This window comes from Delphinus delphis, chromosome 4 (assembly GCF_949987515.2).
Source record: "Delphinus delphis chromosome 4, mDelDel1.2, whole genome shotgun sequence".
Taxonomy (NCBI): domain Eukaryota; kingdom Metazoa; phylum Chordata; class Mammalia; order Artiodactyla; family Delphinidae; genus Delphinus; species Delphinus delphis.
Window position 1 is genome coordinate 82,286,138 of NC_082686.1, and position 16,326 is coordinate 82,302,463.

Genomic DNA, 16,326 nt, shown 5'->3' on the forward strand with positions numbered 1-16,326 from the left:
GTAATTGCCTTCTAGCCTTGTAAGTCACATGGCACAACAGGACTATCTAACCATCAGTGCCTGCAAGTAGAGCTTAGTTTTTCTCTCTTAATATTTTTACTGTATTCCTTTTTCTATGTTTATCCTGTTGGCTAGAATGCCTGTGAAACTTGATGAACAACAATGATGGACATGTGCTGTTTCTGACTCTACTAGAACAAACAGAAAGGCAATAACACAGCAATGCAGAGCATGCACGATGGAGTCAAACTATCTGGGTTCCATCTCTGGTGCTAGCACTTACTAGGTATAAACTTAGCCAACTGATTTAATATATGAATCTCCCTGTGTTCATCTGTAAAATGGTGAGCAATAAAGAAAAGTTTACTCTTGCCTTCTCTACATTACTGGTCTTACCTGAATAGTTTCTTCTAGGCGGTAGCACTCAAGGACTTGCAGTGTCTCTATAACCTGGTTTGGGCTGAACTGACACAACAGCTCAATGAACTGCTCTGTAATACAAGGAGATATCTGCAGCAATTCTTGATTTACATGAATACCTTCCCTGAAAACAGAAAAGGCAAGACAGTAGCATTATTTAATCATACCATAATTAAAGCTGCAGGTGAAAAGTATGTTACCTTAAAACCAAGACTACCTTTTGATCAAGTAAAATCATGAATTGAAAGTCTTAATGTTACTTAGGTTATTAAGGTGAACTATACACTACATCAGAAACATTCTAAATCACAATATTTCTCAATTTACATTGAATAATTAAGGAAATGATATTCAGTGGAGGCTCCTCTAATCATACCTGAAGTTGTACTGTTGCTCTAAAAGAAACAAAGATGACTCAATTTAGTTTAAACAATTTGATCCATGAGTAACTATACATAATAAGCCATCTTCTAGTCTCAACAACTGTCCCTACTAAACTTCCCTTATAGCACCAATCACATCATGTTGTAATTACTTCTTCAATTATCTATCTTCTCTAAAAGACTATAAATTCTGTGAGGGTAGGCACCAGTACCTTCTCACTAATGAATTCTTAAAGCCTACAACAGTGTCTTCCATGTAGCAAGGGCTAATTATTTGGTTGTTGTTAAAACAAATAAGTGGATGAATAGTAGTTTATACAAAATTTATGGTTCATTTGCCTTGTATGCCAGGCACTCACAAAGCCCACTATTCATAATGCCTACACAAAAGCTGTGGGAGTATTCGTTTTACCATGGTGGACACTACTGGAACTATTTAGAAAAATCAACTGCAGTTCATTGGAGATATAAGAATCATCTTCTCTCTACCTTCAAAAGAAGTCAGTTTCTTCTGGGAGTCCTATCTTCTCTTCAGAATTTCTCAACTAAAGCTCCTTATATAAAGAACTGGAACAGCATTAGTAACATACAAAAAATTGCTACAAAAACTCCCTACAAACAAAAGTCCAGGACCAGATGGCTTCACTGGGAAATTCTACCAAATGTACAAAGAAGAACATATACCGATCCTTCTCAAACTCTTCCAAAAGACTGAAGAGGAAGGAATACTCCCAAAGACATTCTATGAAGCCACCATCACCCTGATACCAAAACCAGACAAAGATACTACCAAAAAGGAAAATTAAAGGCCAATATCTTTGGTGAATATAGATGCAAAAACTCAACAAACATTAGCAAACAGAATCAAACAACACATAAAAAAGGTCATACACCATGACCAAGTTGGATTCATCCCAGGGTCCCAAGGATGGTTCAACACATGCAAATCATCAATGTGATACACCACATCAACAAAAACCACATGATCATCTTAATAGATACAGAAAAAGCATTTGACAAAATTCAACAGCCATTCATGATAAAAACCCTTACGAAATGGGTATAGAGGGAACATATCTCAACATAATAAAAGCTATTTATGACAAACCCACAGCCAATATAATATTCAACAGTGAAAAGCTGAAAGCCTTCCCATTAAAATCTGGAGCAAGGATGCCCACTCTCACCACTTCTCTTCAACATAGTACTGGAAGTCCTAGCCACAGCAATCACACAAGAAAAAGAAATAAAAGGTATTCAAATTGGTAGGGAAGAGGTAAAACTGTCACTGTATGCAGATGACATAGTTTTCTACTATATATAGAAAACCCTAAAGACTCCACACAACAACTACTAGAACTGATAAATGAATTCAGCAACATAGCAGGATACAAGATTAACATACAGAAATCAGTTGCATGTGTTTACACTAACAATGGAACAGCATAAAGGGAATGTAAAAATTAATACCTTTTAAAATTGCATCATAAATAAATAAAATATTCAGGAATAAACCCCATCAAGGAGGTGAAAGACTTACATGCTGAGAACTACAAAACATTAATAAAGGAAATTAAAGATGATTCAAAGAAATGGAAAGATATTCCATGCTCTTGGATTGGAAGAATCAGTACTGTTAAAATGGCCCTATTACCCAAAGCAATCTACAGATTTAATGTGATCCCTATCAAATTACCCATGACATTTTTCACAAAACTAGAACAAATAAATCTAAAATTTATATGGAACCATAAAAGATTCAGAATTGCCAAGGCAATTCTGAGGAGGCATAACCCTCCCAGACTTCAGATAATACTACAAAGCTTCAGTAATCAAAACAGTGTGGTATTGGCACAAAAACAGACATACAGATCAATGGAACAGAATAGAGACCCCCAGAAATAAACCCACACACCTCTGGTCAATTAATGTTCAACAAAGGAGGCCAAAAAATAAAATGTGAAAAAGACAGTCTCTTCAGCAAGTGGTGCTGGGAAAGTTGAACAGCTGCATGTGAATCAAAGAAGTCAAAACATACCCTCATGCCACGCACAAAAATAAGCTCAAAATAGCTTAAAGACTTAAATACAAGACGAGACACCATAACTCCTAGAAGAGATCATAGACAAAACATTCCCTGACATAAATTGCACCAATGTTTTCTTAGGTCAGTCTCCCAAGGCAATAGAAATAAAAGCAAAAATAAACAAATGGGACCTAATCAAACTTACAAGCTTTTGCATAGCAAAGGAAACCATAAACAAAAGGAAAAGAAAACCTACAGAATGGGAGAAAATATTTGTGAAGGATGGGACCGACAAGGGCTTAATTCCCAAAATATACAAACAGCTCGTACAACTCAACAACAAAAGAACAAACAGCCCAATCGAAAAATGGAAAGTCAACCATTAGGAAAAGTTTTTTAAAAGAAGTATAATTAATATACTAAGAGAGACAAAAAATGGAATCATATACAAAACACTCAGTTAAAGTCAGAGGAGGCATAAAAATAGTAGGAAACAAACAAAAAGAAACAAAAAACAAGGGTGATGAATAAAAAATAGTATAAACAGAAGAAAGGGTAGGATTTTGTAAAAGCCACAAAGTACCTTAATATGTGTCCTTTTCATTGTAAATAGAAAAATATGGGTATTTGGAAGGATTTCTTTAAATATCAATGAAGCAAAGTTTTTGAAACTTTAGTTTGTAGCACTCACATGCCAGTTTTCATTGTTTCAGAAATTCTAAAGGCAAAGAGCAGACCATTCCAAACTCCTAACAATTGCTCTCATTTTTATTATTAACGTATCAATCTAAATTTCTATTATTAACTAAGCAATTAGTGGGGGCAAAGAATATGGTGAGCATTAAGTTACCTACATCTAACCACATCATCTGATTATCATTCAATCATACACACAAACAGTATGTGTGCATACCATTTAATGTTATGTATTTTTCCAGTTTAGCATTATTTAAACATTCACATTGCCATGTTTGCCAATTTGGTATTTAATTATGTGCATATACCTTACCATTTATATAGCTATCTCCCCCATCTACTTTTTTAAACAGTTTTTTCACTATATAAATGTTAATACGGATATTTCAATATTAACTACCTTTTTCTTATGGTATTTCCTTAAAATATATTTTCCAAAATGGAATCACTGGATCAAAGCACACATACAACCTTAGACCTCTTAATACATATAGATAAAACTATGAAAAGAAAGAAAACAAAGTGGAATAAAAGGGAGGAACACATATTCAAAGGGTGGGCAAAACAACCCTGTGTAGTGTACCCCATGAACAAAAAGTTCAGTACTACTGAGGAATAAAGGAGAAAAGAGAAATGGCAGGATGGAAGAAAATTAAGCTGAACCGATATGCCTGAATAAGATCAAGAAGGGTCTTTTACACCATAAGGAGTTCAGATTTTACCCTGGATAATGGAAACTAAAAGAACTTTGAGAAGGGGAAAGGAAACACTATCATTATTTGCCTATTTGAAAATGGAAGTAGAAGAATTAAGAAGGCTGGTTAGGAGACCAGCAAAAAAGACCAGAAGAGAGATACTGAGGGCCTGAACCAGGGCGGAGGGGGTGGACAAGAGAAGGACTCACATGTACGAGATATACAAGAGGTACATTGTGATGACTGACTGGTTCTGTGTCGTGTGGCTGAGAAGGTGCAGTGGAGTTGGTAAAGGAAAGTTAAAAATTCATCATCACACCAAGGATTTTATTTAAGACACTTACACTGCAATTGCCTCTGAAGGCAGGGTCCCACCTTATTCACCATTTTATCTCCCATGCCTGTCACAGTGCTTAGTATGCTGTAGTTACTCAGTAAATTTTTAAATAAAATAAATGGGTGGATACAGCCATTTGCTAAGAGAGAAAATAAAGTAGGAGGAACAGGTTTAGACTGAGTATAATTTTGAGTATAATTTTGAACCATTTCAACCTCTCACACATTGCTTAGCAGATAGCAATCTCATTATAAAGAATTATTAAATTAAGGAATAAAGATATAAATGCATGTAAACTATCTATCCATCCATCCATTTACCTAAAAGAAGATTAGTAGATGATGATGTGTTAGGATTTAGAAGGTTGAATTTGAGCTGCTGGCAAAAATACTAACAAAGATAACGATATCTGGTGGTGAGCCTGGCCAAGCAGACGGCACTCACTGAGGTAGGAATGCATTTTTATATGTCAAAGTTCATGAATATATATAATGTTCTATTTTTTTTAACTTTGAAATATGCTATTTCAACACTGTGTCAATATCTTAAAATATCCCTTCAGAATCATCCACAGAAACAGTGACAGATTCAATTTAAATCCAATGTATAACCATTTCCATAATCTATGTTTTGCTCCTTGGCAAAGATACTCATTTCCTTAGCAATGTTCAATTTTTACTTTATTTTGATTAAAGACTTAGAAATACAGTACAACGTTTCATGTGTTATTTTCCTGCAAGAAAATCATACCATATATTTCAGAGGCCTCCAGGACGTTGTTAACAAAGGCTAAATGGACATTACCAAGAAAATTGTACTGAGGAAAATATTGTGACTATAAATACACTTGCACATTCTCTTTATTCCTTATGAAGCTCATAGCCCCACAAAAACCATCAGTGTCCTTTAGCATTATCCTTCAAACATCCCCACTGCACAAAGGACCTGCATCTGGATGTAAGTATATCAGGAGAAGTCCTGTGAGAAATCTTGGCCAGCAGGAATGCACACAGGGAGTGGGCGTGGGGTAGGGCTTTATGTAGCAGTTGTCCCAAAGAAGGGAATTGGAAGAGGATGCAAACCCTTTCTCCCAGGCTGTTGGCCTCAATTCAGGCAAATAATTTGTTTCTGGAGGATTAACCTCCCTCCCTTCAAAACTATCTAATCTTTCTACATACAAATGCCACCAATATCTTTGTAGGTCAATTAATTCTACAGAGGACATTATTTACAGAGCAAAGGTAACTTAAAGAAATTGGATAAAGAAAATAGAGAAATACACATGAGAATTCAACTAGATTATTAGTTCCCTAAAACATGCTGTTGACAAAATAAGTCACTCCTTTAGAAACAACTCAATAAATACATATAAATGTTAAATCAAATGTGCATAAACTATACACACACACACACACACACACACACACACACACAGGAATGAGGATCCTACTAACTCAGGGTTTGGGGGCAAGAGCAAAAAAAGCAATTTTCTGCTATGACACATATATACAAGCAGTCACCATCTCAAAATAACTTTCTTTCATTTTCTCTACTCTCTAGAATGCTGCTATAGGAGCTTCATGAAAGGAAAAAACTGAAAGTTAAAAAAAAATCCTATTGCTTAAGAAGAACAGAAAGGGAAGAATCAAAGGCAAAAATAGTCTGAAGCTGTCTGCCAGGAAAAACTGCTAGGCAGTACCAGTCTACCTATTCTTGATATTCTTTTGTCCCTAAATACCTTTTTCTATACTCCCCTAGATTCCCACTTCAGTTTTCCCAGTACCTGGAAAGACTCTAATCCTTTACTTGAGATTAGTTAACAAGCGTACTCATTTACAAAGGCTAAAGTGTGATGGGAAATCATTCAGAGACTTAATGTAATCTAGTCCACACAACCTTTCTTCTTACCCTTGAGGTCAAATGGTATTGGAAAAGGGTGTTTTCATCATTGTGTATACTTCATTGTATTCATATGTTAATTGTACACTCCCACTGTAAAAGTGTCGCATTGACAAGCAATTAGCAATTAGTTGTGATTGTTTTGATTGGGGCATAGAAGAAGGTAATTCTAGATTCAAAAAATCTACCTAGGCACAATACTGTATATCCGAGTGTGCTTATAAAGTGTAGAGCTTAAAGAAGTGTGTGCACCCTGCAACCCTTGAAAGAAGAGGACAGAGTGGAAGGAGGCAGAGTTCAAAGGGCATCAAAGACAAACTTTCTATAATTCAAAACTTTGTCTAAGGCAGGCTCAAGAAGCACCTCCTCTGAACTCAACCTTCTTAACCTTGCTCTCCCCCTCAATCCAGAATTCAATGTACGTATTATTAGTGATGGGGTTCAGGACATGCTTCCCCAAAATATGGTATGTTGGCATATTGAATATTTTAAGCTCAAGGAATTTGAGAAATGTCAGGTGCAGGAAGGACTCTCTGCCCTTCCCCTTCTCCTGTGAAGCAGATCATAAGACCATCTTAGGAAAGGTACTCTCTCTTTCTGGAGGAGAGGAGCATCCTCATCTCTGAAAATGGAGGGACACTCAGAGGAATCCAAACAAACACGTCTTGCTAAGTCTCCCCCAGTTTATCATCCTTAGCTCATATCCTTCAGTCCCATCACATTTGCCTATGACTTTCTACCCTTCATCAAACCTAGCACAAAACGCTCAGGTTTAAGTACGTCTTCAGGTCTTCATTTCCTTATGAAGACTCCCGGGTCACATAAAACACTCAATAAATTTGTATGCTTTTCTCTTCTCAATCTGTCTAGGACACAGAAGGGTAGAAGAAAAAAAAATTTTCCCCTCCCCTCACTGGTATTATTTATTTACATTGTGGGTCAAACAGGCTTTTATGGGTTAGTCTGGGACACCATCATTTAAAATACTGTTTATATAAAAATGATTGTACTGAAATGCCAAACATCAAATTTAAAATAAATTTACAGCATAATCTTAATGGACGCCTGCCTCCTATATAAGACATAAAATAAGAGGATAAAGTATTGGGTTGGCCAAAAAGTTCGTTAGGGTTTTTCCATAACATCTTACGGAAAAACCCGAACGAACTTTTTGGCCAATACAATATGATGGATTCTGGACTGGGACTCTCAAAGCGGAACACTACTAGATTTTTGGCATCCTGGATATGGTGGATCAATTTGAAAGAGTGCTCTTTTTAAAGGTGGAGCTAAAGTTATCTGTCTTGTTAATTCAAGGTTCTGTTAAAGAAAAACTTATCCATGATGCTTGTTAAAACAGTAAAGCAGAATTTATTCGGACTCTCATGATAGGGAACACTACAATGGGGTATTGCAGTAAAGGAGAGAGACTGGGCTCAACTCAAATACAACAAGAAAAAGTAGAGATTATAGCCATGGGGTGGGAGTGGGGCAGTCAATGGATGGAGAATTACTAGGAGGGTAGGATAATTCTTTGAAAAACTGACCTAACAGAATTCTTGCTGAAGGCAGGCCAGGATGATCACATATTACCTGGCTGTGTGTGTGTGTGTGTGTGTGTGAGAGAAATTTGGACAGATATCAAGGCTGATCACATATTGAGGGTGAGGATTCTAGCTAAACTGACTTAACAGGATTCTTGCTAAAAACAGACTCTACAAAAACAGAGATGGAAGCCCAAGGTCAGACCTAGTGGAGCAGAGGGCTCAGAGGAGGCTGACTAAAGTTTGGTCAAGGGGAGAATCTCTGTCAACTCTTCATTTCTCTAGGCTAAAGCAGAGCTGGCCATTTAGCTGTTGTCAAGAGCGAGGACATTCCGGGTCATACTGCTTTTGGGAGAGAGGGAAGAGTCAGGACTGTGGGTGCACTGCTTCTCTCTGAAGTAGGTGAGAGAGGGCCTTGCAGCTGAACTGATAGGACAGAAAGGAATAATGGGTGACAAGTTAACTTAGAGTTAATTATCCTGGGTTGGAGTTAGTTTAGGGAGATAAAATACACCGAGTAAATGTAAAATTATTCGTGGTTCGCTAGTGAACAAAACAACTTTCATAGTACTTCTAAAGGATCTTACCTATAACATATTTACAATCTAGGTATAGGTAATAACAGAGCAAGACTTTCCATGGAAGACCTCTGATACTCTTGTGATTTGCCATTTTTATTACTGTGAAGTTTAACTAAATTCAATATCAAAGCAAATGACTATATTGATATTTATATTACCTAATATTTTTCCTTAATTAAAAAAATTAAGATTTGGTCACCATTGTCTTCTGTACTTTGTTACATGTGAGAAAAGGTCGAGTTCAAAGATGAGCTTCTCTGTCCTTCCAGCCTGAGTCTCTCCAGGTAGGATGGATGGAGAACAAGGACTTGGTTAAAATAAATTATCCTAGGGGGAGAGGAGTCAGGTCCTAAGAGAATGGATCTGACACTGGAGGAAGCAAAAGAGGAACAGAAGGAATTTTGCTATGGGAAAAAAGGTACAGGGGCTCCAGAGAAAGGGCTGGGCCCTCCTTCCTCTTCCATCTAGCTCAGTCCTCCTCGGCCCCCTCCCCCTTCTCTCAGCTCCACCCCCAGCTCCCCCATCCTTCTCCCAGCTCTCTTCCTTCCCTCTTACCCCTAACCCTAATTCTAAGGTATCTCCTAGTTAATTCTAGGGGTAGACTAGGGCCCAAACTGGATCTGAGGGAAGTACAAATGATTCATAAAAATAAAAATAGATGTCTAGCTTCAGTAATTTCTGAGAACAGGGAATTAAAGCACAGATACTTTGAAAAGGTATTGAACTGAAGTTCAGGAGGGTATGTAGTCAGACTGCTCTTCTCAACATCTACATATGCACATCTGTATGACTAAATTTAAATGAACCGTAGCCTGCTTAAGGTTTAAATGACTGAAATTTCAAAAAATTATTACAATCCACAAAACTCCTGGTATTTTGGTATTTAAAAATAGCACAGAATACTAGAATTACCAAAACTTTCTATTTTTATAATATTATCTCTAAAGTAAGTATATGACCATTTCCAATGGCTAGTGTACATTTTAATGCAACTTAAAAATTGGTATGTGTGATGTGAAAGCTATGTCACCCTGGAATATTACATTTAGGCCAGTGATGCTTAACTCTAGAAGTATATCACAATGATTCTGTGGGGTTGGGGCCAGGCAACTATATTTTTTTAATTTCTTAGGTTATTGTGACACACAATTCTGGTTAAGAGTGACTGTCTTAGAGGATGTTAAATACTACACTCAGCTCCCAGTGTACTCCACGTTGTCACAGGAAGACGTTAAGATCTCACATATGGAGCTACTTTGCTAACAAATCCATTACTAATTTCATCATCTCCTTGGGTTAGTTTTTATTTGATGAGTACTACAGCAGCACTTAAAAAAACATTTAAACTTTCCTTCTCACACCTCCAGGAAAGTTATTTAAAACTAAACAATTCAAATAAAAGTTTAAAAGGTAATACAGGGCTTCCCTGGTGGTGCAGTGGTTGAGAGTTCGCCTGCTGATGCAGGGGACACGGGTTTGTGCCCCGGTCCGGGAAGATCCCACATGCCGCGGAGCGGCTGGGCCCGTGAGCCATGGCCGCTGAGCCTGCGCGTCCAGAGCCTGTGCTCCGCAACGGGAGAGGCCACAACAGTGAGAGGCCCGCGTACCGCAAAAAAATAATAATAATAATAAAAATAAACTAAAATAAAAGGTAATACATTTAGAGGTGGGCTGGGAACTAGGTGTTTACTTTGAAAAGTAAAGCTATCAATCTACAGCATGGAAAAAGGAATCAGAAGGAGTGATGCTACCAGAGACAGCGGAAGCTAGATGGTCATCAAACTCTTCCTGAAACATGTCCTCATGGCACACCTTCATTATTTTCTTTACATTGATAACAACTCATCATGTATGCTCATGTTCAAATGGAAACAAAAGTATTCCTTCAAGATGTAATCAATTTTCCAATCATGTATTTAGAATAATCTCTGTAACTATTACTCCTGCTAATATTAAAAATCAAGAGCTGACTATACTATTTGGATATCATGAGCCAGTTTCTTCAACTCAATTTATTTCCTTTGATTTCTCATCTATGTATTATGAAAAACTAAATTTTATTAACATACCTTGGGTCAAGAAGACTCCTCAAAAATTTGAAAAGCAAAACCTGGTTCTGAAGAGGAAAACAATAAAAAATACAATTAAATATTAAAACGAATTCTTCAAACTATGCCATGGTAAATAACTCTAGAATATCCCTTTAAAAAGCACACACGCATATGACTACTTCCATTATGCCCTCTGTACAGATCTAAGGAATTCTAAAGAATCATTTGGAGGTCATTTTCTCTCAGTAATTCTAATCATTGTCACATACTCAATTTTGAGAGTAGAAGAAAGTCAAACACCTTGGTTATTGGTACCCCACCCCTGCCAAAAAAAAAAAAAAAAGGCCCTCTATTGAGACAAATCCCTTAACAGTTCCCAGCATGAAGACCCTTGGAATGGCAGGTGCTCTGAACTGCTCTGGCTACAATGACGGGTACACACTGCCTCACCTGGTCCTCCTTGTGACAACAGCCAACTGTGAGACAGTTAATCTAGGTGCGGTGGGAGGCTGAGGCCCAAACAACAACCAGTACCAAAAAAGCTCATTAACTCCTCAATATAATAAACTACAGAAGAGATGGCAAACAAGTTAGCAACTAATATGCAAAACGTCTAGCCTCTGTTTCTTCCACTTTTTAGCTATGTGACTTTGTGTAAGTCACTGACTCTCGTAAGCCATTTGGTTTACTTATGTGAAAAAGAGAACACCAATATCTTCTCTTCCTCCTGCACAGGACAGAGGTGAGAATTAAGTGAGATAAATCTTAGAATACTATATGAATATTAATAATGTTTCTAAGTTCTTAAGAAAGCTAAGCAAAAATTATTATAGTTTTGTTTTCCTTTTTTCTTTATTTTTTGACACATTCTACTTCACCTATAAAAAGCAGGGGATCTCAAAACCAAAAAGGATTAGTGTCATTTAGAATATAACATTTTAAATATATTTATCAGTCTTTGATTTTCTATCTTTTTCCTGGCCTATCACTTTGTTTTATTTTACATGGCTTTCCTTCTGGTTATACCTTAATATTCTGGCTTATTTTTCATTTCAAGAATTCTGAAAATAATTGGTCGGAGGCATATTTCTTGCCATCAAAAGTGAAGGTAATTTATAAAATTTGTGTGGGATTCTTATACAATCAATAAAGCTCTGCAATAAAAAAATATTTCATTTCTTTAAAAGGAATGTGTAAGACTCCACAAATAGTCCATGGTCAAGAGCCACCTTTTTTGTGTGTGTAAATTATTTCAGCTTTTATATATTTGTCTAATGAATGACATTATATTCATTTACTTAGCCTCTCTACCTCTAAATATTTTAAAGCCTGTAGGAAAAAGAAAATCCTGCAATGGATAATCTTACATTTTTTTTAAAAAATGTAGTTTTTGTTTTGTTTTTTAATATTTATTTATTTATTTGGCTGTGCCAGGTCTTAGTTGTAGCATGCAAGATCTTCATCGTCATATGCGGGATCTTCAGTTGCAGCATGAGGGCTCTTAGTTGCGGCATGCGGGATCTAGTTCTCTGACCAGGGATTGAACCTGGGCCCCCTGCATTGGGAGCAAGAAGTCTTAACCACTGGACCACCAGGGAAGTCTGATAATCTTATATTTTAAATGACAATAACATCACTATAGACAAGAAGATTCATCAAAATTGCTGACTTTTAAAAGGCGGAGATGCTCTGTGGGTTGAGTGTAGTTTTAGCAGAAATGTACCCCCCTCACTAGAATGGACTGGATGACCCTCCATGTACTTCCTCAGGATCCTGGGCAGTCCTCTATCATCATTCAAGTCAAACTATTCTACAATTATCTTTTGGCTTACCTGTCTTCTTGAGCACAGGGATACATTTACAGTTGACCCTTGAAGAGCACAGATTTGAACTGAGTGGACTGACTTACACGTGAATTTTTTTCAATAAATATACTGGAAAAAATTTGGAAGATTTGCAACAATTTGAAAAAACCTGCAGGCTAACCACATAGCCCAGCAATAGTGAAAAAATTAAGAAAAAGTTAGGTATGTCATGAATGCATAAAATATACGTAGATACTAGTCTATCCTTACATAGGCATGAGTGATAATAAATATAAAATATGCCTCTCTCTCTCCCCCTCTCTAGTAATTGGAGAAACTGCATGTCAACCCACCATCACATGTGTTTTTTTAAAAAAGTAACAATGTTTCCAATACTGTGTCATGAATATGACTGTAATACTGTATGCTATAAAAATTTTATAACAATTCACTCATGGGTGTATACGTTAGGCTACTGTGAAGCAATCATATCAATTACACTAGACTACCATAGAGTAAACATTTGCTTTTTCATTATCAATGTATGAATTGTTATACCTGTAAATAAATACAAATTTCTTTTTCACATCTTTTCATTTTTGATGTCTAGTGTTAGTAATATGTATAACAGTACTTTGTTTAAGACAATATTGATATGGGTACTGACAGACAGATGATTCATCTTATAAAAAGATGACATAAATGTACAGTATTGATAAGTTTAGTTCAGTACTGTAAATGTATTTTCTCTTCCTTATGATTTTAATAATATTTTCTTTTCTCTAATTCACGTATTCTAAGAATACAGTATATAATACATATAACATACAAAGCATGTGTTAATTGACTGTTTCTGTTATTGGTAAGGCTTCCAGCCAACAGTAGGCTGTTAGTAGTTAAGCTTTTGGTTAAGTCAAAAGTTATACAAGGATTTTTGACTGCACTGGGGTTGGCACCCCTAACCCCCGCATTGTTCAAGGGTCAACTGTATATGTTTTTGTATCCTTAGCACTTTATCGTGGTTTTGGCCCACAGCAGGTACATAAATATTTATTGAATTAGTGGATGAGTCCTTATCTTGATTTAATGGACTTCATCATGCTGGACAACCAACCCTACATCTGGGAGTCGTTTTTAACTCCACCCATCACATTCAACTAATTTCCAAGCCCTATACATTTTATTTCACAAACGTATCTTCGACCTGTCCTCTCCACTGCCACTGCTTTCATCCTGTCCTCACTGTTTTTTGCCGAGACCTTTTGCCTTCCAACTGGTCTAACTGTTCTCTCCTCCATCTGCTCTCTTATGCCAGTCCATTCTCCATACTACAGAATTAATTTTCTATAAAATGAATCTAATGGTATAATTCCTTTGCTTAAAAAACTTCAGTAATTCTCCAGCACACAGAAGATATAACATAATTTCTTAGCATTACATATAAGATTGTTCAATATCAGCCCCAAAGGTCTATTTCCCAGTCTCTATACTTTTAACTCCTTCCCTCCAATATACCATTGTAAGCTTAATCTGATGCTTCTTCCAACATCGTCTTTACCACATCATCCTCTGAATATGCATGTTGCTTCCAGACTTCATCAAGTCTTTACATGCCCAGAACCCTTTATCTAGAATGCCCTTCCCAATTCTCTGCCTAGAAGACTGATACCAATTATTCAAGACCCAGTTCAGGCATATGTGGGAACTCGTCTGCTTTTCTCACACAGTCTGCCACTCTCTCCTCTTATTCCTACAGCACTTTTTTACATATGTCTGGTGCAGAGCTTATAACACTGTGCTGTCATTATATAAGTGCTTCTCTGTTCCACAGGAAAAATTAAGAAAAAGACTGTATTCTTATTTGTGCCCCCCAGAGCCTACTATACTGTGGGGTACAGAGTGGCACCACGGTACTATGTAAATGAATGAATTCCACATCTCTGTCTCATGTCAGCTGCCTCCCACTCACTGCTTTGGTTTCCTTCTTGCATACCTAACCCCTACTACTATTACTGCTACTTGAGGACTCTGGGTTGTGCTACATGTTCCTGTCTTTGTCCTATTCTCTATCTCTACCACTTGTGGCCCTAATGGTAATAAGCAAAACTCACTACTAGCACTGTCACAGTAGTGACAAGTGAAATTCTAGGTCCATTAAATAGTACTTCAAACTGAGCATCTCAATATTCAGCATTAATATACCTGTATTCTAGCTAAGATTGTCCAAGAAAAATTCTAAATAGTCAGCATTGGGACTTCCCTGGTGGCGCAGTGGTTAAGAATCCACCTGACAATGCAGGGGACATGGGTTCGAGCCCTGGTCTGGGAAGATCCCACATGCCCCAGAGCAACTAAGCCCATGTGCCACAACTACTGAGCCTAAGTGCCACAGCTACTGAAGCCCATGGACCTAGAGCCCGTGCTCTGCAACAAGAGAAGCCACCGCAATGAGAAGCCTGCGTGCCGCAACGAAGAGTAGCCCCCGCTCGCCGCAACTAGAGAAAGCCCGCACGCAGCAACAAAGACCCAACGCAGCCAAAAATAAATAAATAAACAATAAAATAAATTTTAAAAAATAGTCAGCATTAACCCAGTAGGAGGATGACAAACGTCTGAATAAATAACATGAACCCTGAAGAGAATATGGTTGCAGTCACTATAGCAAAAGATATGGAGAGGTGGGGGGATGGGGGGAGAGGACCCTCTGTGGATTATGATTTCTAGGTAACTATAGGTTGTATTTCCAAAAATATTTCTGTGATGTTAATATTTGTTATGCACAAAGATGAACTCCCTCATTTCTAGACTCAGAGCTTATCACACAATTGCTTCCAAATACACACACACACACACACACACACAAACACACACACAATGTGTAGAAAATGCTATTAAAAGACAACTATCAACTGAAGAAATCGCTATAGTCAAAATAGGTGGATATTCAATAATTGTCTCTCCACTAGATGTTTCTTCCCAGTATATTTTGTGAAGTTTACCTGAAGTTTTTTAATGACTGTTTCAATCTGTTCAGAAAAGTGAGTAGCAACCAGCTCTGCAGCTTTACAGGGCTTCAGGGACACAAGCTCCTGTAATGAAAGAAAAATATAAAATAATCCTCAATGTTAAAATTAAATAGAATTTCCACAGACGTGAAGTATGATCACCTACCTCAATATTTTCATGAGCTTCTACACTGCATTTCAGGAAACCTCAATAAAGGGCCACAATTTAAAGACATATTGCAAATGAGTAAAATTAGAAAAGCATCATGTAAACAATCAGATTTTGATATGAAAGGTAATTCAGAATTCTTAGAAAATGAAAGCACTAAAATTCTGGATTTAGGCCATGATATCTACAGGATGAATGGAAGGAACAAAGGCTTCCCGAATTCTCTGCCAGTGAATTTACCCTTGAGCTTAAAGTAATAACTTAAAGAAATGGAAAAAAAAAAGAACACAGTTGTAATTTCTCTAGCTAAGAATTCTAAAACTTTACCTCTGATGCCTGGTAGATTTTGAAACCAGAGGTGTCTTAAGAAATCAACTTCAGGTCATAAGTCTTAAATGAGACTAAGAGGTTGACCACTGTTAATAAGACCTATTTCTGTCAAATCTAAGACTTCCAACCTGCCCTCTCCTGAACTTTCCTAGACACTACAGGCTTTCCTTTTCTTCTTGAAACTCTCTTCTTGGTTTCTGTGATCCTATTCTACCTTTTCAATTGCATGTTCCATGGCTAAAATGCCAAGACTGGCTATAGATCAACATATTATATTGTCAAATAAAAATAAGACAAGTTATTGTGATGGCAACATTTGTGATATGTATCTAATAATTTTGTGTTAGTATGTGCATATTAATAATACTTAGCTGACACAAGTTAC

The 16,326-nt window shown here is 36.9% G+C and overlaps 1 protein-coding gene across 4 annotated transcripts in view; it reads right to left on the reverse strand.

The window, feature by feature from the left end:
- Positions 1–16,326, reverse strand: part of VPS8 (VPS8 subunit of CORVET complex) — a 300,312-nt gene that overhangs the window by 118,620 nt on the left and 165,366 nt on the right. For all 4 annotated transcript variants that reach the window (XM_060011002.1, XM_060011000.1, XM_060011001.1 and 1 more), the window contains 3 exons: positions 15,437–15,526; positions 10,651–10,697; positions 397–544 (listed from right to left, as the gene is read on the reverse strand). In XM_060011002.1, coding sequence (XP_059866985.1) covers positions 397–544; positions 10,651–10,697; positions 15,437–15,526 — 285 coding nt within the window. The remainder of the gene's footprint in view (positions 1–396; positions 545–10,650; positions 10,698–15,436; positions 15,527–16,326) is intronic.